This window comes from Syzygium oleosum, unplaced genomic scaffold (genome assembly GCF_021117445.2).
Source record: "Syzygium oleosum isolate NSW1041296 unplaced genomic scaffold, Sole_v2.1 Sole_v2.08, whole genome shotgun sequence".
Classification (NCBI taxonomy): Eukaryota; Viridiplantae; Streptophyta; class Magnoliopsida; order Myrtales; family Myrtaceae; genus Syzygium; species Syzygium oleosum.
The window spans coordinates 1517185-1541132 of record NW_026607492.1 but is presented as its reverse complement, the minus strand read 5'-3'; the positions used below and the strand labels follow the sequence as shown (position 1 = coordinate 1541132).

General features: G+C 41.9%; 1 protein-coding gene and 1 pseudogene across 3 annotated transcripts; one reads left to right on the top strand and one right to left on the bottom strand.

Moving 5' to 3' along the window:
• The first annotated feature begins 8568 nt into the window (after positions 1–8568).
• Positions 8569–23639, top strand: LOC115672588 (lysine histidine transporter 1-like). 3 transcript variants are annotated; one of them, XM_030594425.2, is made up of 8 exons: positions 8569–8704; positions 10200–10357; positions 10474–10857; positions 11140–11533; positions 11647–11752; positions 11849–11940; positions 12044–12112; positions 12206–12656. In XM_030594425.2, the coding sequence occupies exons 1-8, from the start codon at positions 8657–8659 to the stop codon at positions 12302–12304; spliced, it is 1350 nt and encodes a 449-aa protein (XP_030450285.1). In that variant the 5' UTR covers positions 8569–8656; the 3' UTR covers positions 12305–12656. The 3 variants fall into 3 exon arrangements, with proteins under 3 accessions (XP_030450285.1, XP_030450284.1, XP_030450282.1); XM_030594424.2 differs by lacking the exons at positions 10200–10357; positions 10474–10857; positions 11140–11533; ... (2 more) ...; positions 12044–12112; positions 12206–12656 and adding exons at positions 20569–20726; positions 20845–21228; positions 21486–21879; ... (2 more) ...; positions 23101–23169; positions 23261–23639 and having other exon boundaries at positions 8642–8704; XM_030594422.2 differs by lacking the exons at positions 8569–8704; positions 10200–10357; positions 10474–10857; ... (3 more) ...; positions 12044–12112; positions 12206–12656 and adding exons at positions 18956–19118; positions 20569–20726; positions 20845–21228; ... (3 more) ...; positions 23101–23169; positions 23261–23639.
• Positions 15702–16860, bottom strand: LOC130138738 (cytochrome f-like; annotated as a pseudogene).
• Positions 23640–23948: the final 309 nt, after the last annotated feature.

Genomic DNA, 23948 nt, shown 5'->3' with positions numbered 1-23948 from the left:
AAAAATGTTTTGGCAGGCAGTTTGGATCCATTTTAACTTAGTCACTAACATGTGAGGTGTTCATGCGAGTGCGCAAACCACCAATTTAACACCCAGAAAGCATTAAATAAATTGCAAGTTTGGAAGAATTACTTACCTGGAAGCAACGTAAGCATCTGCATTGTTATCTAAAAAAAATCACATTGACACCCTAATATGATTTCTAATTAACAAGCAATTCACTCAATTTCTTTTTTTGGATTTTCACTTATTTAAATGAAATCTAGCCTATATGCAATGACATGCGAAAATGACATGCGATTAATGCAACCTAGCATGCAAACTATATGTCGTGCGACGACGTGACCTATTTCTAATGACAGGACGAATGATTATTTTTGGTATTTTCTCAATTTAAATTCGGAATAAAAAATGCCTAAATTAACATGCAAACTATGATGACTTAATCTACCCTAGCATGATTTCTTTTTAGGATTTTTGTTAAAATTCGAAATAATAAAATAACCTGAATAATCTATTAAGATTAGAATATTACTTAATTTAAACTAGGAAATAGATCATCTCAAGTCCTAATTTAAATTAAATAACTACTCTATCTTCTAGATACATTTAGGCTTCCTAGACATGCAAAAACTCTAATTCAAATCTAATTAATATTTTTTTGAATTTTCTGTTTATTTGAAAAAGGAAAGCAATTAAATAAACAAGGATAGCAACCACATTCAAAACGTCCACGCGATCCGCCATATTTGTTTCAAACTCGGATTAGGCACAAAAATCAAACTATCGGTCATATCTATAGGGTTATAGATATCGACGGAAAGCCGATTATTCAAATTTGGAAGCGGATAAAAATCATTATCGTACCCAAGTGGTTATGGATAGGATAATAATTTTCCGTATCGCCGCGTATCGAACCTTAGGGATAAGGTCGGATAGTCGTCCAGATACGTTGCTAAATTAGGAAGTTTTCCTAATTTTGAGTGTTTTCGAATATTGCGGATATAACACACATTATCCTAAGATATCTAGCAATCCACGCAATATTCACGGAATATTCAAAATATCTGAACTAGGAATCTAAATATTTTGAAAATATACCGGATAGCATTCTTACCTAATTTCGGGATATTCCCAAATTTGAACTCGCGGACCGAGATTGCGGATCGGGATGATGGCGAGTGGACTGACGGCGGCTCGGGGGCAGCAAGATGGCTCTTTGAGGAGTACCCACGACGAAGTTCAATAAACCAGGGTCAAAATTGGGCGTAGCAAGATGGTCTTCAATATTCCTGGATTAAAAAATATGGTCAAAGAGTCAAGTAATGAAGCTTTGACCCACGTTGAACCGGACAAGCCTGGGACTTGTCAGGTATTGCTGGATTCGGATGAAAATCACCCAGAAATCTTGATCTCGCCAACCAACGATTGCTGGGGGTGGCTCACTAGTATCAGATCTCGCGGTGAGCGTTGGACTCGTATGAACCGTCACGGATTAATCTGCAAAGCAGAAACAGTGAGGACTTCACGGGGGGCTTCGTGGCTGGTCTTTTATGCGGTAGCTGCTCGGCAGAGACTTCTCGGATCAGATGCAGCAGCTTCGTAGGAGGGGCCCATCCAGCAACGTGGTGATCAGCAGGATAAGCAGAGATCGGAGCGAGGGGGGGTCGTGACTCACGGCCACAGGTCTGGCCTTGAGAGAAGCAGCGACGGGCGGCGGCTCGGCAATCAGCAGAGGGACGGCAGCGTCACAGAACAGTAGCGGCAGCAGTCCGCACGGTACGGATGACGGCGTCGGTGCGGATGCTGGACGGCACGGGAGCAAGGTGGCGTGGGCGCGAGGCAGCGCGGCGTTGGGGCAGGCGCGCGCAACCAATTCTCTCTTGTTTTCGCTCTGGCTCTCACCTTTTCACTCGTGTCTCCGGGGTGGCAGTGACGCACGGCCACAGGTCTGGCCGTGAGCGGGTGCGGCGTCGGTGAAGGCGCAGTGGGACAAGTACACCCGTGATCCTCTCTCTCGCTCTCGTTATTTCTTTTCTTCCAAAATTCTCTCCGAACCCCCCTTGTCTCTGATAAGTCTTCTTTTTATATGCAGGGACGACTTAGGCCTTCGGGATAAAGGGAGTCAATCTTCTTTCCTCTTAAAAATATATTATATTTTGTTCTTTCCCATTCTTCCTCCACATATGGACACGTGAAGCTCCTTGACAGTATACACTTTCTTGTTTTGAGAAAGATATATTGCTCAAATAATATATATCCGCACGTGAATATTTCTTTCCCAGTTGCTCTTCCTTTTATTCCCTTGGTCTGCACAACTCCAGCTCAGCCAAATATTTTCTTTTATTCTTTGCATCATTCATCCACTTGTGCCCATAAATCAAAGATATGTGTGAAGACGATACATGCCCTGCATGCTATTATTTCCTTTCATTTATCTGACCATACCGTGGGGAAGAATTTTCTGAGTCCATCAAACTTTTGGTCATAGCATGGGCTTTTTGCCAACCTTTCTAGTTCTCGCGGGCTTAGTTCAATTAGCTTGATTTAAGCTCGGAACCATTCGCTCGGGTCCATTCGCCGTCGATCCGATAAATATGCAAACTATATGGGCCTAATTAACTATTAATGGAATACTCCTAATATCTATATGCAATGCCATCTAATTATATTTTTTGTTTAGGGGTTAAAAAATTAATCCCAAATTTTCTATGCAATTGTTCATAAATGACTAGTTAAAATTTTAGGTGTCAACAATCATGGTTAGATACTTGAGCATGAGATTGGTCAATGAAATGAATCATTGACGTGTGATTCAATAAGATTGGGACTGAACCATTGATTTATTGGTTTTGATATTAGTGATGAAAATGGTATTTTTGCTATGCGTATAGTTATGTTGAAGCGATATATATCTCATTTTGACCTTGAAAGTTTGTTATATTATGGATTTGGTATAAATGAGTTATGTTTTTGTGTCTTAAATGTGCATAGTGAATACTCGATCTGCTTAAAATAGATGTATTATTCACTGAGCTGTGGTTGCTCATTCCATTCATCTTACTTGCTTTTCAGGTTCTTCAGTGAGCTGTAAGTAGGACGTGAGTATTATTGTATCAGGAGGGCATTTTGATAGTGCGGATTTTTGGGTATGAGCTATATATGACTATGATGAACTCTTGAGATAGTTGTTTGTTGGATATATATATGTAAATTATTGATGAAATATAGAAAACTCTAATATTGTAACAATATGACTTTTTTTTATCAAATATATATAGATACATATAGTTCGATATTAGGTTGACTTATGGTTACGTTTGAGATTGCGTCCTTTGGGAGAAATGACGGCCGATTGCCTCTGTTCTTATTAAGTTGGGGTGTGACACGAGTACTAGGCTCTCTTACAATTTTCTCCCTTGCCCTTCATTCAAACATAGTACTGGGCTCTCTTACATTCCATTGTAATTGTTCTGTGTTGCAGTTATGTAGCTATCACTATGTAGTAAGCTAGACTGCGTTTTTTTTTTCTTTGACCAATTATGCCGCGCGCTCCAACTGAATTGTTTGTGTACATGTCAAAGGTATTTTGCAAGCTTAACAAGTGTCTGTCGTGTATTGTCATGACTCTATGTAGTGAGATTTTAATGGACCACTGCCATGATCAATGGAGGGAAACACATTTATATAAAGAGCATAAGAATCCATAGTCAAACGATGTAGAATATTTCAGCACAACCAATGTTTGATGTGCTATATAAACCAAAGCGAAAGAGAAATCAAAACGACAATTCGGCCTTAATCGTTGGAACATTCGACGCAATTAGCTCAAACGACATTTTTATTTTATGATTTAAGCCGACTTTTTCTGGGTTGCTTCTGCCGTTTTCTTGGCACGGAATCGTGAAAATTAGAGGCTTTTGGATCGCCTCAGAGCTTTCTAGAAAGCCAAAACGACAAAAGATGAGGAGACCGAATTAGATACAAGAGGGTGCGTGTGAAAACGAAGCAAAGTGCGGTCTTTGAGATTTCACGACGACCGGCAGAAGGAATGGCCAATGTTCAAGTCTTTGAATCGGTCCAAAAACAAGAAGGAGCACTTACCGTTATGGACTTCGTTTAGTTTTCCACTCTTAGCTAAAAGATTCACGTCACGCGTTACGACCCCATCTGGCTTGCCCAACTGGGGACTATGTTTCCACATGTTGTTACTTGAGTTTGTAACAGTAAAAGTTACCAAAAAAGTCTTAAACTTATTGTAATTGTGCTAATTTAGTCCTAAACTTTTTTTTTTGTCAATTGAGTCCTAAATTTTTTGTAATTGTGCCAATTCAATCCATCCAATTAAGTTGGCCAGAAATCACTAACATGGACACCAGCCGTCTTACGTGGCACGGCCGGCATTGACGTAAACATTTTTAAATAATATTTTAATAATTTTTTGAATTATTTATTTATTTATTCTTTTCTTTTTCCTTTTTTTTCTTTTTTTTCTTCTCTTTTTTCTCTAGCCGGTCATCGGCCCTCGGTGACCAGCCAGAGGCAAGGGCCGGCAAGTTCAACCTCACCAACCACAAGCGAGAGCGATAGTGACAGGCCAGCCTGGCGATGGTGAGCCTCATCCGCCCCTGGCGAGGCTGGACCTTGCCGTCGCTAGGTGAGGTCAGCATCACCAATGGCTGGACGAGGCCGACCTCACCCAGCTACGCGCGAGGTTGAGCCTCACCAATGGCCGGCAACAGGCTAGAGGAAAGAAAAGAAAAGAAAAAATAAATAAATAATTATAAAATTATAAAAATGTCAACATCGGCGTCGGTTGCGCCACGTAGATAGGAAGGTCGACGTTATGTCAGTGATTTTCAGCTAAAATTTGCCAGATGGACTGAATTGGCACAGATACAAAAGATTTAGGATTTAATTGGCAAAAAAAAAGTTTAATACTGAATTGACACAAATACAATAGGTTTATGACTTTTTTTGGTAATTATCTCGTTTGTAATACGAAGCGCACTCTTTTATTGTGCACATGTTTCCATTTTCTCATTGACCAACTCGGTCCTTCCGGACTATTACGATACATTTAGTTACACGCAAACTATTAATTTCTGATTTCCCCAAGTAAGATCAAAATAAGATATAGCACACTTAATTAAAGAAGAGAAAGAATTCAACTATATATGTATGGAATTTGGTGAATTCATACATATATAGTTGAATTTCTCCGGCGGTCCGATTCCCGAGTGGGTCAATGGAACTGGTTCCACTAGCCAAGGAAAGAGATGAAAAAATGGAGACGGAGACGAAGGCGGAAATGGAGAGTCGGAGAAGGTGAGGTGAGCATTGACCAAGAAGAATGAGAGAGTGAGAGTGAGCATGAGGCGAAAGTAAAAGAAGGTGTTTCTCGGCTCAATGTGAGGCTGTGAGCGTCGAGCGATTTAGAATTTTTTTTAAAAATAAATATATTATATTTACTATTATATTACCGGTCCGGTCTGGGTGGGCGGGCAGGCGGTTCCACACCTGGAACCGGGAACCGGACCGGTACCCACCGGTTCCCAAAAATTGGAACCGGGAATTGGACCAATTCCGGTCTGGTTCCAAGGCGATTCGGGCGGTTCCCAGTTCTTTTGCACACTCCTAATCCGCAGAGGGTCCGGGAGACCGCTCACTGCCGAAGTCGTTGCCGATCTTGAAGGAACATCGAGGGTACTTAGTCTTCCCCTGTTTTACGACAGAGAACCAGGATTCACAGCTTCGTCTTGCACCGTTACTACAATCGCCGCTTCGTTTCCGTATGGGAACCAGGACTTCCTCACACAATCACGACCAAGACTACTTTTCGCGAAGGTGAGACATACTCCTTGATGGTGCTCTCTGTTCTAGAAGGAAATAGCCGAGATATTGCATTTTACTAAAACCGAAACCCAGTAGGTATAGGTGGGCGGTTTTGATTGAAAACATCATATATTAATCTACCTCGAGTTGAAAATGTGAATCTAAGTTTTGGATAGCCACGATTCGTTCTCCAATCTATAGCACATAACCTGCTCGATAAAAAGCCTCTGAGACACCACAGAGAAACGCTGTTCGATTTATAGTTAGATTGGCGTAGATTGTTTGTTAACCATTGGAGCCTCTCGCAGAGCTCTCGCTCTCCATTTGGAAGATTGAGCTATTAATTTTGGGGACAAATCGAATCAGGGTTTCGATTCTCGGTTGAATGGTTGTTTGGGTTTAAAATTTGGGAATTTGCTTCCATTTCGCGATTTAGGGTTTTTAATTGGAACAAATCTTTTAGACGACGTCGTTTAGGGGTTATATATTGACTGGGCATGTCGACGAGCCACATCAGTATGAGAAATTAATAAAATATGGCTATGTCAAATTTTCAGCGATCGAAATCGGAGTTGGTACTTAAGTGATCATTTTTGTTAAAAAGTGGCACTTAAGTGATCCGAAAAAAACTTTTTGCACTAAAGTGAGCGCCGTGCATAACTTTTATCACTTCTAGAGTCCTTCCGCCAATAAACGAGTGTGTACAAAGAGCAACAGGCAAAATGCCATAAGGTCAAAAAATAATGTTAGGTATTCATAAATGGGTTAATACCACGAAAAACCTTAAACTGGTACACTTGTGACACATTTACCCCAAACTATTTTTTTGACCATAAAAAACCCCAAACTGGTACACCTGTGACAATTTTACCCTGAACTATTTTTTTGACCACCAAAAACCCCAAACTGGTACACTTGTGACAATTTTACCCTGAACTTACCACAAAAAACCTAAACTTGTACATATGTGACAATTTTACCCTGAATTAAAATTTTAATTTTAATTTTTATTTAATTTTTGTTCTTTTCTTTTCTTTTTTTTTTCATCTTCAGACCCTGGCCGGTCGCCGGTCCGGCGACCGGCCAGAGGCGGAAGCCGGCGAGCCGCCCTCGCCGGCGTCGAGGCGGCGACCCTCGCTGCGTCGGGCGAGGGCCGCCCTCGCCGGCGTCGGCGAGGGCCGTCCTCGCCCGCCCGGGCAAGGGCGACCCTCGCTCGACGCGAGCGAGGGTCGCTATTGCCCAGTCCGACGAGGGCGACCCTCGCCCGGCAGCGAGAGAGGGTCGCCTCGCCCGAGATCCGGCGTCGGGCGAGGGCGCCCTGCAGCCGGCGAGGCGCCCTCGCCGACTTCCGCCTACGGCCGGTCGCCGGACCGGCGACCGGCCAGAGGTTGAAGGTGAAGGAAAAAAAAAGAAAAGAAAAGAAAAAAGAAAAAATTCAAAAAAATAATATTAAAAATTAGTTCGGGGTAAAATTGTCACATGTGTATCAGTTTAGGGTTTTTTGTGGTATGTTTGGGATAAAATTGTCACAGGTGTACCGGTTTAGGGTTTTTTATGGTCAAAAAAATAGTTTAGGGTAAATGTGTCACAAGTGTACCAGTTTAGGATTTTTCGTGATATTAACCCTTCATAAATCGATTGGCGTATTAGAAGAGACCATGATTTGTTTATTTTTTTTTGGTCAGATATGATTGGTTGTTGACTATGACCGATTTGCTTGAAGGCACATTTGCAATAATGCCACGTCACTCGAAATACCAATTTTCTAGGGTAACGTGACCAGGTTGTTTAGGCTTTTTCTCGGTACACATTCTCCTGCTCTACACCGTCTTATGCGGGAGAATGAACAGTCTACTTATTCCAAAGTTTGGTCTGATATTTGTCTGGAATCTTTTCTTTTAATTATTTTTTATTTCGAAAACAATTTAAAGAAAAGTATCTCGAATCCTACCAAAAGTGCACACGCATTGCGCGAATGCAAAAAAATTACCATTTAAAAGATTTACCAAAATTACCAGATTACAAAATATTTAGATTATTAATTAATAAAAAAATCACTAACATAGTATGATGAAATTGAATATAGATGTGTGTGGTTGTGTGGAAAGAGAAAATTATTTCCAGATTCACCTTCTTTACAAGATTATTTATTAAGATAGAGAAGATTCAAATTTTTTAAAATAGAATTACGCATGGAATAAAATATAAATATCGATTTATGCATCTGTCCATTGATAGAACATTTATAAAATAATTAATTGAAGATATCTAAGTGAGTCTTCAAGGCATAATACTGACAATACTCATTGAATTTGGCGGCTCTTTGCAAAAGGCGTGAATGCAAATACAAGAAAGTGATTGTGATTTTTTGAAAGGAAGGGATTTTCTTTTTTTTTTTACATATAATTGTAGGAATTAAAGATAATCTCATCGTGCGCAACTCGATCGAAGCTTGTTCACAACGCAACAAACACACACACACACCTTCTCCCACCGTTATTTTAATTTTAATTTTTTTAAAATTAGGAAAATGGACACTTTACCGCGTCTGTGGAATGGAAACCTTGGAGATTGGGTTGGCAAATAAATACCCCAGTAGGGAGAAAATATTCCTTCTCGCTCGTTCTTAGGCCCATTATGTATAATGGTTTGTGTGCATTTTCGTTGACCTCTCCTTCTTCTCCTTCTTCTTCTTCTTCTTTTGTTTAAACACGAGTATATTGGAGATTTTATGCATAAACTCGTCTTCTTCTTCTACTTCTCTCTCTCTCTCTCTCTGTGGCTTCCGGTTGGTCTGCAAAACCAAGAAGAGGACGCAGTTATGGGGACTCAAGCTCCCATTGATCATACCTACGATCGCCAGCGCAGCGTTAGTCTCTCTCTCTCTCTCTCTCTCTCTCTCTCTCTCTCTCTCTCTCTCTCTCTCTCTCTCTCTCTCTCTCTCTCAAAAGTATGTGCGCAATGTTGTCGCCGAGGTTGGAGAGGTTGCCCGACGTCACCAAGGTCGGGCGACTTTGGGCGAAGCCCAGGTCGCCGTCGTCATTGCTAGGTTCTCTGTTTGGTGAGTTCCCAGGGGAGGAATCCACCATAGGAGGGAATGGAGGTGCGCGCGCTCTGATCAATACTCTGCTTTTGCGATAAAAAGATAAGCTTTTCTTCTTTACTCGTGCAAAGAGTGACGGACCATTACTGACCATAAAATTTGCCCTTGGAACCTTATGAGTTGTTTGTCCGATTTCTGTAATATTACCTTTTAGTTTTAGATGCAAATTAAGAAATAAGGTCCAGCAAATGTCAAATACTCATGATAGTAATAATAACAATAACAACGATGATTATAATACACCAGCTGGGGATAAATTATTTCTATTTATAGTTTCTACTTATTGTTTAGACTTTTTCTCTAAGTTCTCAAGATGAAAAAAAAAAAGGTGTTTGTGTTTCAAAAAAGTATTTGGAATCCACCATAGGAAGGAATGGAGGTGCGCGCGCTCTGATCAATACTCTGCTTTTGCGATTAAAAGATAAGCTTTTCTTCTTTACTTGTGCAAAGAGTGACGGACCATTACTGACCATAAAATTTGCCCTTGGAACCTTATGAGTTGTTTGTCCGATTTCTGTAATATTACCTTTTAGTTGTAGATGCAAATTAAGAAATAAGGTCCAGCAAATGTGAAATACTCATGATAGTAATAATAACAATAACGATGATGATTATAATACACCAGTTGGGGATAAATTATTTCTATTTATAGTTTCTACTTATTATTTAGACTTTTTCTCTAAGTTCTCAAGATGAAAAAAAAAATGTATTTGTGTTTCAAAAAAGTATGAAAATTTTCTTGACGAAAATAATACACCATACTATCGTTATTGTTATTGCTTCTCCCTCTAATTCTCGCATCGTTGATGTGTTGATTTTTGAGTCAGATCGTTGTTATTTACCCATTTCTTTTTTAAGTGCCCACTTTTTCTTTCTTTTTTCCTCCTTCCGTCGTCTTCCAGGACTCCTTAGTGCCCGCTTTTTTTTTTTTCCTTTTTGGTTAAACGTGCCCGCCTGTATGTAACCCAACCATGGCTCATCAATATGATTGACGAATGAAGAGGGAATACAGCATGAATGACATCACTTAATTTGTGGATCTAGTTTGCTTATGATGCAGAGCTTGCTGTGTGTGTTCTTCGTAACAGCATCATGAAAGCATAGGATTGCTCTGCTGATAATCGTGTCACCGAAGACATAAAATTGCAGCATTGCATGTCTACCTTTTCGGTTCTAGTTAAATTGATGCTCTAATTAGCCAGAGCAATGGACTTCAATCTGCAATATGTAGCCTGAGTTGGAAGTGTTATGGTGTCCGTAGGTCAAAGAAAAATTGGAGAAGCCGAAGGTGATCGACGATTGGCTACCGATTACTTATTCAAGAAACGCGAAATGGTGGCACTCGACTTTTCACAATGTCACCACCATGGTTGGAGCTGGCGTGCTCGGTCTACCGTACGCCATGGCTGAGCTTGGATGGTGAGTTATTTTCTCTAAAAGACCTTACCAAATTGCACCCTTGCTTCCCATTTTACCTCTTTTTTTCCGACCGAATCATGTTTTCCTGATCAATTGTGTCTTAATTTCGATTTCAGGGGTCCTGGTGTGGCGGTGCTGGTCTTGTCCTGGACCATCACCCTCTACACGTTGTGGCAAATGGTCGAGATGCACGAGATGGGTCCTGGAAGGCGGTTTGATAGGTACCACGAGCTGGCCCAACACGCATTCGGTGAAAAACTCGGCCTCTACATTGTGGTTCCACAGCAGCTCATTGTCGAAGTCGGAGTGAACATTGTCTACATGGTCACCGGAGGCAAATCCCTGCAAATGTTCCACGATGCGGTTTGCTGGAGCTGTAAGAAGATCAAGACGACTTACTTCATCATGATATTCGCTTCTGTTCACTATCTACTCTCCCACCTTCCCAACTTCAACTCTATCGCCGGCATCTCCTTGGCTGCTGCCATCATGTCTTTGAGGTATGTCCTGGTCTGTTCTCTTTGAACTTCAACTCCAACTTCAATATCAATTCCACATGGATGAACACTCAGTACGTAGGCTCGTCTAGATCAGATCGCTTGTCATAACTCATGACAAACCGAGGACAAAAGCCTTACTAGGCGAACATTAATTGAATATATACATGAAGAAGCGATCAAAATTAACGAAAACAAGTGTTATGCTATTGAATCATACATAGAGCGAAGCAATGAATTGTGTATTCAGGGATTTAAGCACGCGTTCTTCATGTTTCCGAACAGCTACTGCACTATTGCTTGGACAGCTTCACTCCACAAGGGTGTTCAGCCCTACGTACAATACGGGTACGGAGCGAAGTCAACAGCGGGAACGGTATTCAACTTCTTCGGTGCATTGGGCGACATTGCTTTTGCCTATGGCGGGCACCATGTTGTGATGGAGATCCAAGCGACCATCCCGTCCACTCCGGAGAAGCCATCCAAAGGCCAGATGTGGAGAGGAGTCCTCGTCGCGTACATTGTTGTGGCTCTCTGCTACTTCCCGGTTGCCTTAATTGGGTACTGGATATTTGGGAACTCGGTTAAGGACAACATCCTCATCTCGTTGGGAAAACCCGCTTGGCTCATTGCTCTCGCCAATATGTTTGTGGTTGTCCATGTGATTGGAAGCTATCAGGTGAAGATTGCGTCTTTCTCATATTTTTTCCTTTATCCTCCTGCAATTTTTTGAGAAGTTGGACCGATCTTACCAGCTATTTACCCGATCTCATTTAAGATTTCTCCTGGCAGATTTCTGCAAGGCCGGTGTTTGACATGATAGAAACTGTACTAGTGAAGAAATGGCACTTTAAGCCCACTCGAACACTTAGGTTTATAACGCGCAATATCTATGTCGGTAAGTGGATTCAGACTACATTCTATGATATTTCCTCCTTTCAAATTAGATGGGCTTGATGCTTTTATTGGACTCTCAAATTGATTTGCGTTGCAGCGTTCACGATGTTCATTGCGATTACTTTCCCCTTCTTCGGTGGTCTTCTTTCGTTCTTCGGAGGATTCGCTTTTGCCCCTACCACATACTTTGTAAGTGTAACCATATAAGCATGACCCGCATTTAATATCTCTCGCCAAATTTCCAATGTGCATGACTACTGATGCTTCTGGCTTCTGCTATTTCTTTTTTGAGCTTCCCTGCATAATGTGGCTCGCGATTAAGAAGCCGAGGAGGTTCAGCTTGTCTTGGTGGACAAACTGGGTATGCTTTCTTGAGTCTGATTTTTGTTCATTGTTCTCTCCTTTATAGATTTATAAGTGAGCTGGTCTAACTCGGGTTCGTTCATCATGTCAGATATGCATTGTGATTGGTGTACTCTTGATGGTCTTAGCGCCTATTGGTGGATTGAGGCAGATCATAATCCAGGCCAAGACCTACCAATTCTACCCTTAGATTCCACACTTGCTTACCAGCTTACAAGGTGAAACGGCAGGCATAAGTAATCGATAAAGAGAAGATTCATCGTTTCTACAATGTTCTTCCTAGCAAGTCTTGGCTTGCCTGAGTTTCATCACATCTTCTAATGCTGGCTTTGTGTACTTTATCTCTCCTGTCCCGCGAGTCATGAGTGTTAAGGGTCTCTGACCTTGTGTTTTTTTTTCGGTCAATGTCTGAGCTTGTTGTGATGTCAAGGTTTTTCTATAGAAGAAGTCTTGTCTAGGGCATATGCTTCTAGAGCTGTACTTCTGTAAGTTGGGGGAGCCTTTATATTTCAATTGCAATCCAATCTCTGTATAATTTCATGGGTTCCAATGACTGATTTTATGGTAAAAAACGCTTAATTTGGATGTGCGAAAGAAACCTTACAAGAGACTGTTGGGTACCGGGGGTTCAACTCAGGAGCTAACCTTAGGAACGACAGGGTCCTGACTCCTAATTCGAGGATGACCATTGGACAAGTCCGGACCAGACCGAACCCTTGAATTTGACTCAATTGTTGCTTCGGCCCCGTCCATCGACAGAAAAAAAGAACATAGAATTCTCCAAGCTAGACGGACGTCTCGCAATCTCAATCAGGTCGGGCTAGGCCCCTGTAGAAAGGTTTTTCCTCAAGCCTAGCCGAGTTACTATTACATTCCCAGTAATAGCAATGATGCAAATGATGGAAAGAAAGTTTTTAAAGTATTTTGCTCACTTTTCCTGAAAATGCAAAAGATTAAGCAGTTGCACACGGTCATATCTCTCCTTCCTTTCCCTTGTTTATTTCCCCTTTTTCAGGTTTGTATAACTGGCTTCCTCGGCCATTTCCTTTGGAGAAAAAGACGCAGAGTAATGGAACTACTAGCCCTGGGACATCTTTTCGAATAGCCGATAACGAAATTTGCTTGCACGCCGGGGTTCGGGACACGTCGGACGCGGACGGCTGTCGGAACAGCACAGGGATGAAGTCTTGCTCTTTCAACTCGACCGACGAAAACAGTAGTTCGTGCATCAGTGAGAGACCTGGTTCCGTGAATAACATTTCGAGGCGACTTAAGAAGTTCGTGTGGCCATCGATACGAGCAAACAAGCATGAACCAGGAATCTGCAACGAGTAGATGCAGAAACGTAGGGACTTGAGAACTGAAGGGGAGAGTTTTGCTTCTTCAGTTGTTCAATCAAAGTTATGAAGACCCTGGTGCAAATAGAGAGGTTCATTTCATTCTTGATTCTAGCAATTGGTCTAGTTTCCGAGCTCTGCGCATGCTCCATTGGGTCGAGCCGGGCCCTATAACAAGGGTCTCTCCTCAAGCCTACTCAAATTGGTCTTTCGGCCCATTTAATCCAAGCAGGCTCGAGCAGGCTGCCTAGCGTCGCCGTTAGATTCACGATCAGGTCTGATCCTAAAAACTAAAGATACGGAACAATGCCGAGTTACTCTTGTATTCCCAGTAACAATGACGATGTCAACGATATAAAGAACGATTTACAAAATAACGTGACAAGTTCCGAGTGAATGTTTGAATACGTCTCGCTTACTTAATATTGGAATTATGCTTATCTAATCTCTTTATTACACAATTGTGCAAATTAGTCGTTGTGTCGTTGTCGTTACTCTGTTGCTGAAAAACAATGAATACCTCTTCGTGCAATGTTGGGATTTGTCCCTATCATGTTGGATCAAGTACGCGAGTAGAGCTAAATTGGAGGGTAACCTCATGAGCATTCTCTCGAAAAGGATGGAGATATTTCTTCGAGGCAGGCACATTGACTTTAAACTTTAATGGATTAAATATCGCCGGAAGCAATCAATTAAAACCTAGATAAGTGAAAAACCACGACACATTTAATATATTACATTTTTTTTTTAATATCATAAGGCATCCGAATCTTTCGACTTGACTAATTCTCCCGGATGCATGCAAGCCGTTCCATCCACGCGCATCAGCTAAAACATCAATTCCCACAAGACGGCAAGCTTGGACCTTGTAGTCACTAGAAGCGGGATACTCAACCCGATGCATCCGAATAAATGCGTTTCTTTCGTTTTCAACTCAGAAAAAGGCGAGTATATATGGTGCGTGCCGCCTTGTAGCGTGATTATAGCTTCTCGACACAGGCATTAAGAATCACAAAATTAAAAAGTTGATGTGAAGTTTGATGTGAGAATAAGAAGAAGAGGGCCTCCATCCAACCTCAAGCCACTTCAACAAAATCAAAATGAAGAGAAGGTTTGGAATTGGAATGGTTATCAGAACGAAAAGCACAAAATGCTCACACGAGCGTTGTGTCACTATAACGTGAATTTATACAAGTCGATACCCAATTTATTTTAAATAAATTTAAATGCAATACCCTGTATTTTTTTTATCCAAAAGTCAATTAAATTCCTTGCTGTTAACATCGCCAGGACGAATCCCACCAGCAAGGCTCCAACCATTCACACCCAATTTGTCAAGCACACGGATATTGACTAATATAGGATTTAGCGGTCTACAAGTGCCAGCTGTTTTCGTTAGAAAAAATTGCACGAAATTGAAATGTCTTGCGCAAAAATATAATTAATTGAGAAAATACGCTAAATTTGTGGATAAGAGTTGAACGTAGGGTCCCTCGAGCGGTTTCAATTTTCCCTGTCTTTGACCGACCGACCCTCTTCACGGTTTCGATTTTCTAACGTCGTGTAATCAATTGGGCAAGTCTGAAAACCGGTCGGACTTTGCCGAATAACTAAAGTTTTCAAGCAATTTCTAGGTACAAAAAAAAATGTGCAAATAAAAAGAGAAATTTTGCAACGTGAATGGATGTGACAAGGGAACTTGCGGCTAACAAACGGACCCCAAATTACCCGATTTGTTCCTTTTCTTCTCTATTGCGCGGCTTCAAGAATCTTAAAAAATCGCAAGCGAGTCATTCGATTCGACGCCAAAGAACACGAGAAATTCAACCGTATAAAGTAGCAGCCGAGCATTACTCGATGTCGACTAAGATAAAATCATCAATGGACTCGAAACCATGGTGGGTTGACCTGCCTCCTAATTGGAAGTCCAAGTCGTCGGGGGGGTAATTGCGTCGTTTGTTCCGAAGTGTTAAGGCCCCACCTGTCGTTTTGATTTGTCTTCCGCTTTGATCGGATGATAGAACTTGGAAAGGCACGCACCGATGTCTCCTTAGTATATAGCGGGAACATTCTCATCTAGATATTTATTTCTCACCTTATCTAAAGACACGAGTTATATGCATCGCAACAGGGATTAGCTGCAAGGAGCTACAACAATACCCGACAGGACACTAGTTAAAGTTGCGCGATACTTATCGGCTATTTGAGCGAAAAATTAAATCCAACTCTCGTGGTATGTACACAAACACTTCAGTCGTAGAGTGCCAAAATGACATATGCCTAGAAGAACAGAAGGCCCTGGACATGAAATGGATCTTGAAGTGCTATTTCCGCATCCCCTCAACCAAATCCACCCACGTTAGGATTACTTGTTAATGGCCAATCAAGTTTGATAGATTCGCCTTAGGAAACAAGAAGTTCTAGCCCTGGGCGATAATATCAACCACTTGATATATATTCATCTGACACATCCGATATCATTATTTCGTACTCCCCTTTTCTTTTCATGTGATTTTACTTACTGCACCAACTGCTGTAGCATTATAAACAGTATCTGACCCCTTCCTCTATTCCCATCTACATGTATGGAATATTTTAAGAAGTGAACATCTTTATGAGTAGCAGGGTTCGGGGAAAGAATACGGAATGTGACTTAACTTTATTTAATACCAGAAACAGGATCTATCACAGGAATATTTTTTCAGTGGGGCGATATCTCTGAAAAGACAAAATTGCCTATCTTTTGTTTCATCTCGATCGAAATATGATTGGGGGGAGGGGGGTGGGCTAATTCAAACCCCTTAGGTAAAATAAGAACAGCCCCCACATTCAAACCTCCCATTTACCGTTAGCAAGACCTTGTTTAACTTGCATATCAAAAGGAATTCGCATAGCTGCTTCAAATACAATATCAGGATCTACTGCTTGCCGAACCTCCGCTTAAATGTTTCAAAAAAGAGAAAAACCCCATCTAGCTTACCACCGCAATTTTAAAACATGTGTTGCCAACACACTTGAGCTATGGCACAGTGATAGCTGCATAACTGCAAAACGGAAAAATTACTATAGTGCCTAATGGACCCTTGTATTGTGTTTGCGGTGAGCGGAGGAAAGATACATTGGGGAGACAATTGCAAACAAATTTTAAATTTCCCTCCCCCCCCAAAACCGCTCGACTTGGCCCGGTTTTCCTACTCGAATGACGGTATATACCTTAGGAGTGATTAATCGGGCCGATTCACAGGGGACCGGTTGGTTCCTGATTAAAAAAACTAGAAACCAACCTTTTGACCGGTTCGGTTTCCAGTTCTATATCCTGAACCGGCCAGTTCCACCTTGAAACTTGGAACCTTCAAGGCCGATTCCAACTTACTTGGAACCGAACTAGTTTTTGAATCAGTTTACCCATAACTTTAAGTAAGTTATTTTACTCTTTTTCTAAAATAGAAAATATTTATTGAAATTGAATATATTCAATGTATTATTTTAAAGCAAAAAGTATTGGGAACCGACACATGCATATGATAATAAAATGAAACCAAAAAGAGAAAAGAAAAAAAAAGCGGTTCATGGATTGACCCTATAATCCACCGATTTAGTTCTAAACCGGTTCTAGGGTCAATAGGGTCTATTCCCAATTTCAAAAATTGGGAACCGACCTTGATAGTATAAATTTCAAACTCCAAGTTTGAAATCTACCACTCCCGAAGCTAATGCAAGGGTGGAGGTGCCTTGAGAACCCATAATATACTTAACATTCTTGCTCATCGGTGTGCCTTTTCCAGTTCCGAAAACTTTTGAACCGCCGCTCAATTTCCTCTAGTGTGGAAGTGGAATCGATTGAGCATGATTACAAAAGAATAGCCCCACCCTCACTTTCTCATCTCTTCTTCATTTTTTTCAAACTCGAGCATAATGAACAAAGATTGCGATCGTAAATTTCTTGCCAATCCCCACTTGTGGAAGAAACCAGCACTAACAATGTAATGATGCTACAAAAAAAAAAAAGAGGTGAGGCCCACGAAATAGTTCGGAAGAATATTCAAATCTCCAAGTATAAAACGGGACGATTCCTTTGACAAATTAATCGCCTCGACTTGACCCGCCCACACCAGAGTTCGATCTCATCAGATTTTCCAAATACATACAGGGTCCGATAAATTGCACGTGCGAAGATCTTTGTGATGAAGTCAAATTCCAAGAAGCCACCTTTTGCCAAAGGCGGTGTAGGATGGGAAGTCAACCATGGAACCGATTCGGCCTCTTTTTTTGGGCCATGGGAATCAAATTTAGACAGCCGGAACCCTCAAAAACAGAGATAAGGAGGGACGAATCGAAAACAACGAAGCAAAACAAGTGTGTTCCTCCGGAGAAAGGCTAAGGCTCAAGCCCTTTGAATCGGTCCGAAAAAAAAGAAAAGCGCACTTATACAATATCGTTATCGATTGCGACAATGGGGACTCGTTTGATTTTTCTTCTCTTAGCTTAAAGATGTTCATTTGGTCGTTACGGATCGCGACACGTGTGGCACAATGTTTCGAAGTTGTACTTGAGTTTTCGTGAACAGGGGGGTACACGCACTTCCTTTTCGATTCTTGATCGTTGTTGACCCAATCGGTTGTCCGGACGGTTTCGGGTACATTTAAGTTACGTGCAAGCTATTTATTTCCAATTTTGCCGTGCGAGGACAACGAAGATGGGCAATTCGTGTAGCTCAGCAGTTTTGTATTTTTCCCCGAAGAAGTATTGCATGAATCTGATACGTATGTCCAGCCAAGTTTGGATCCGTCAGATCAGGCGTGACCCACGTCGATCCAGATGGAACCCGCTACTTTCACACCAATTGCCAAGAAAATTTAAAGTTTGGGGGAGAAGGTGTTCCTTCAACTTCATCGTCTATCACCGTCCATGCCCGAGCAGGTGACACGTGGCGCGATTACCAAAATGACCTAATTAGAATTCCTTCGGATCATTAATTAATAAAAGAATTAATTCGCGTGACATCATAAAATCGTACACATGCACGTGGAAAAGAGAATAACATTACGGATAACTCGAATTTTTTCTCATAAGATCGCTTAGAGAGATAGAGAAGATTTAAATTTTTAAAAGCGCAACACGCAAAGAATAATTTACCCATTTGTTTATTGGTAGAAGAAAATGACCGCGGTTTTTATAAGTGCACGAGATCCTCTTCATTTCATGTAAATAGTATGGGAGTAAAGGTAGCTGAAAAATAATAAAGAAAAGAGATTCTTTGGTATCTTGTCTCGTCGTGCGCGGACTTCCATCGAATTTTCATCTCATCGCACAGCTTAGCCCGCCCCCCCCCTTCCTTGTTTTTAAATTAATTTCCTGCCGTCCGATTAGAAGACTTTCCACGGTCAAACCTAATTACGTCACTGACTCGCCTTCGTCGTGTATTTCAGACACAGTTCGTGTGAACCTGCTGCAAAGTGCAACATCCCCGGTCGGAACTCCCTCTCTATATATACGAGGATCTTCGGACATTTTCCTCCGCCCACGCACTTCGCACAAGCTCGTCTTCTTCTTCGTCTTCTTCTTCTCCCTCTCTTGTGGCGACAGGTTGGTCTGCAAAACCAAGAAGAGGGCGCGGTTATGGGGACTCAGGCTCCGGCTGATCATGCCTACGACCGCCAGCGCAGCGTTAGTCTCTCTATCTCTCTCTCTCTCTCTCTCTTTCGATCGAAAGTACGTGCGCATGGAAAGTGTTTTGTTAGATGAGTGATCTGCAACAGTACCCATCTGTCCTCCGTTTGCAGAGCACTAGTTGGCACGGTCTCTCGTTCATTTAGTGTTTAGCATTCATTGCTATCTCAGTTAGGCAGTTCCTATGAGCTGGCCGGATACGTGACTGCAGATTCTTGTTGAAACGTAGATAGATAGGCAGCTCTCCTTGTTCTTCTCAAGTAACTTCGGCCCGGATAGTGAAAAAGAGAGCATCTTAAACAAATTAGTTAGCGGAGAAAATGCGATCATCGGATGGATCTCGCGTTCGAGCATAGTCTGGTAGCTCTTGCTCTATCGACAAGCATTTGGGTCTTGATGAAGGCAAGATCGTGCTAGATCGCCCGGGGTAGCCGGAACTTTGCAACTGTAGAGATTGGAAAAAAGTTGCGACGATTCTCAATTCAGAATTAGGATTTTTGTTGGGTTAAGTTAGGTTGGGAACATACATGTCTAGTTTCCAAATGATCCCCGAGATGATTGATTAAACTCTTTCATTTTCAGCTTAACGAGGTTTCCTACTCGCTTGACTACTGAGTTTATATGTTCTATACATACACGCACGCTCCGTCCGCATCTAAGCTTAGGCTATTGGATTGGACATTTTCAAATATATGATATCCGAGTATTAAAGTATTTCATATCATCGCTTGGACGTCATTTACACACGAGAATGGCCGCTCGATCGTGTAACTTCCGGTTTCGGCAATAAGTGGCCTCGTTTCAAAACCCAAACTTAGAACCTACAAAGTGAATAATGTATAAACTATGCATTTAGTCAACATAAACGTCCCAAGTGGCAGAGAATTAGGCACAATCCCAAACCCTACGGCAACAATGCACGTGTCGCGTCGTTCATGTGTTAAAAAGGTCAAAAATCAAGCGCCTTCGTTGACCAAGAACCTCGCAGACGGACCCGGGACCTGTGAGGCTATCTTGATTCTTTCTTCTGCTTTCCTGCATTGCTCATGTGTTGACTTTTGAGTCAGATCGATCTCATTCACCCATTATCTAATGCCCCCTCTTTTTTTTTTAATCCTTTTTGGTTAAACGGGCACGACTGTACGTAACCCAACCATGGCTCATCGATATGATCAACGAATGAAGAGAGAATACAGCATGAATGACATCACTTAATTTGTGCATCTAGTTTGCTTATGATGCGGAGCTTGTTGAGTTGCGTTCTTCGAATAGACATCACGAAAGCATAGGATTGCTCTGTTCATACTTGCGTCGCCGAGGACATAATACTTGCAGCATGGCATGTTCACCTTTTTGGTCTAGCAAAATCGATGCTCTAACTAGCTGGAATAATGGACTTCGAATCTTCCATTTGTAGCCTAAGTTGGATGTGTTATGGTGTCCGTAGGTCGAAGAAAAATTGGAGAAGCAGAAGGCGATCGATGATTGGCTACCGATTACTTCTTCAAGAAATGCGAAATGGTGGTACTCGACTTTTCACAATGTCACCGCCATGGTTGGAGCTGGCGTGCTCGGTCTCCCGTACGCCATGGCCGAGCTTGGATGGTGAGTTATTTTTCTCTAAAAGACCTGACCAAATTGCACCCTTGCTTCCTATTTTTACGTCTCTTTATCCGACTGAATCATGTTTTCCTGATCAATTGCGTCTTAATTTTGATTTCAGGGGTCCCGGTGTGGCGGTGATGGTTTTGTCCTGGATCATCACCCTCTACACATTGTGGCAAATGGTCGAGATGCACGAGATGGTTCCCGGAAGGCGGTTTGATAGGTATCACGAGCTGGGCCAATACGCATTCGGCGAAAAACTCGGCCTCTACATTGTGGTTCCTCAGCAGCTCCTCGTCGAAGTCGGAGTGAACATTCTCTACATGGTGACCGGAGGCCAATCCCTGCAAAAGTTCCAGAAGACGGTTTGCCCAAGCTGTACGCCGATCAAGACGACTTACTTCATCATGATATTCGCTTCCGTTCACTTTGTTCTCTCCCACCTCCCCAACTTCAACTCCATCGCCGGCGTCTCCTTGGCTGCTGCCGTCATGTCTTTGAGGTATGTCCCCCCCAATTCTCTTTCAACTTCAACTTCACTATCGATTTATATGGATGAACAATCGGTAACATTGTCTAAATCAAATCGCTTGTCATAGCTAATGACAAACAGAGGACCAAAAGATATCATTTGAATATACATGAAGAAGCGATTGAAATAAACGAAAACGAGTGTTATGCTAATGAATCATACAGAGAGTGACGCAATAATTTTTTTATTCGGGGACTTAAGCATGTGATCTTCTTGTTTCCAAACAGCTACTCCACTATTGCTTGGACAGCTTCACTCCACAAGGGTGTTCAGCCCGATGTACAATACGGGTACGCAGCAAAGTCGACAGCAGGAACGGTATTCAACTTCTTCGCTGCATTGGGTGATGTTGCTTTTGCCTATGCCGGGCACAATGTCGTGTTGGAGATCCAAGCGACGATCCCATCCACGCCAGAGAAGCCATCCAAGGGCCCGATGTGGAGAGGAGTCATCGTCGCGTACATAATTGTGGCTCTCTGCTATTTTCCGGTCGCCTTAATTGGGTACTGGATGTATGGGAACTCGGTTGAGGGCAACATCCTCATCTCGTTGGAAAAACCCGCTTGGCTCATTGCTATGGCCAATATGTTTGTGGTTATCCACGTGATTGGAAGCTATCAGGTAAAGATTGCGTCTTCTCATATTCTTCCCCTTATCCTCCTCGGATTTTGGAGAGGTTGGACCAGTTTTACCAGATCTCATTTACCATTTCTCCTGGCAGATTTATGCAATGCCGGTGTTTGACATGATGGAAACTGCACTGGTGAAGAAATTGCACTTTAAGCCCACTAGAACACTTCGGTTTGTAACGCGCAATATCTATGTTGGTAAGTGGATTCAGACTCCATTCTACGCGATGTCTCATTCTTTCAAATTAGATGGGCTTGTCGCTTTTATTGAGATTTAACTGAACTCTCAAATTGATTAACATTGCAGCGTTCACGATGTTCATTGGCATGACTTTCCCCTTCTTCAGTGGTCTTCTCTCGTTCTTTGGAGGATTCGCTTTTGCTCCTACCACATACTTTGTAAGTGTACCCATATAAGCAAGATATGTATTTTGAATCTCTTCCCAAGTTGCTGATGTGCATAACCACCAGGGAAAAGTATAAAAAAAGTCCTAAACCTTTTGTATTTGTGCCAATTCAGTCCTAAACCTTTTGTCTTTATGCCAATTCAGTCCTTCTGGATAATTTTGGCAGGATTTTGCTGACGTGGACGCTGACCGGCCTACATGGCACTTGAGAAGTTGACGTGAACAATTTTTAATAATATTTTAATATTTTTTCTGATTTTTTTTCTTTTTTTTTTCTTTCTTCCTCCCTTCCCCTTCGCCGGTGACCGGCCACCGGCCAGGCAAAGCCCGGTGAGGCTTGGGCAAGCCTCGGCCAGGCTGGGCGAGGCCGACCCTCGCCGGGGATCGCCCGCCCTCGCCCAGGCGAGGGTTGACCAGCCTCACCTATGGCGGGCGACGGCCGCCTCGTCCGGGCAGCAACCAGCCAAAGGTAGAAGAAGAAGGAAAAGAAAAGAAGGAAAAAAAGAAAAAAAGAAAAAAAAATTAGAAAAAATATTTAAAAATTCAAAAAACTATTAAAAATTGTTCACGTCAATGCCGCCAGTGCCATGTAGGCCAACCGGCATCCACGTCAGCAAAATCCGGCCAAAATTAGCCAAAAGATTAAATTGACACAAAGACAAAAAATTTAGGACTGAATTGGCACCAAAAAAAGGTTTAGGACTGAATTGGTATCAATGCAAAAGGTTTAGGACTTTTCTATCACTTTTCCAACACTTTTCCCTAACCACTGAGTCCTCTGGCTTCTTCTATTTCGTTTTATCCAGCTTCCCTGCATAATGTGGCTTGCGATCTACAAGCCGAGGAGGTACAGCTTGTCTTGGTGGACAAACTGGGTATGCTTTCTTTTATCTGATTTTTGCTCATCGTTCTTCCTTTAAGATTTATAAGTGAGCTGGTCTAACTCGGGTTCGTTTATCATGTCAGTTTTGCATTGTGGTTGGAGTTCTCTTGATGGTCTTAGCGCCCATTGGAGGATTGAGGCTGATCATAATCCAGGCTAAGACCTACTCATTCTACTCTTAGATTCTACACTTACATACCAGCTACGGGGGTCGCTCCAACAATGCAGATTCTTGCAAAGTTATGGATGGAGATAAACACAACGGCCAATTGATGTAAATTGTCATCGCCCAAACACAATCTTTACCTTTGTTTCCACGGGACACCAACAGGATCTTTGTAGTGTAAAACGTGCAGTATTTGTCAGTGAAGAAAATTGGAAGTTAATGGACTTGAAATCAATTTAAAGGGAAGTGTACTTCTCTTAGTTTTCAAGTGTATATGTCAACCTTTTCTTGTCTCAGGCTTGTTTGTTTCAGTGCTAGCATAGAGGGAAAAAGATGTACGTGGCTTGATTCTATTCAATTTTGAAGTGTGTTGTTTACCCAGAAACAAAAGGTTCATTCTTGATTGAAGCAAGGGCCAACTTCAACAGCAGAGACTACCCCAACAAGCTTTCAACATATTCATCACTGCAAAGTGAAGTCACACAACCAAAGATGATTTTGGGACAGTATCGGGCCAATGCAAAGCATCACTTTAACTTATTTTTAAGCCAACCACTCTCTGTACAAAGTAGAGAAACCCGCAAAATGCTGACAAAAACAGAAAT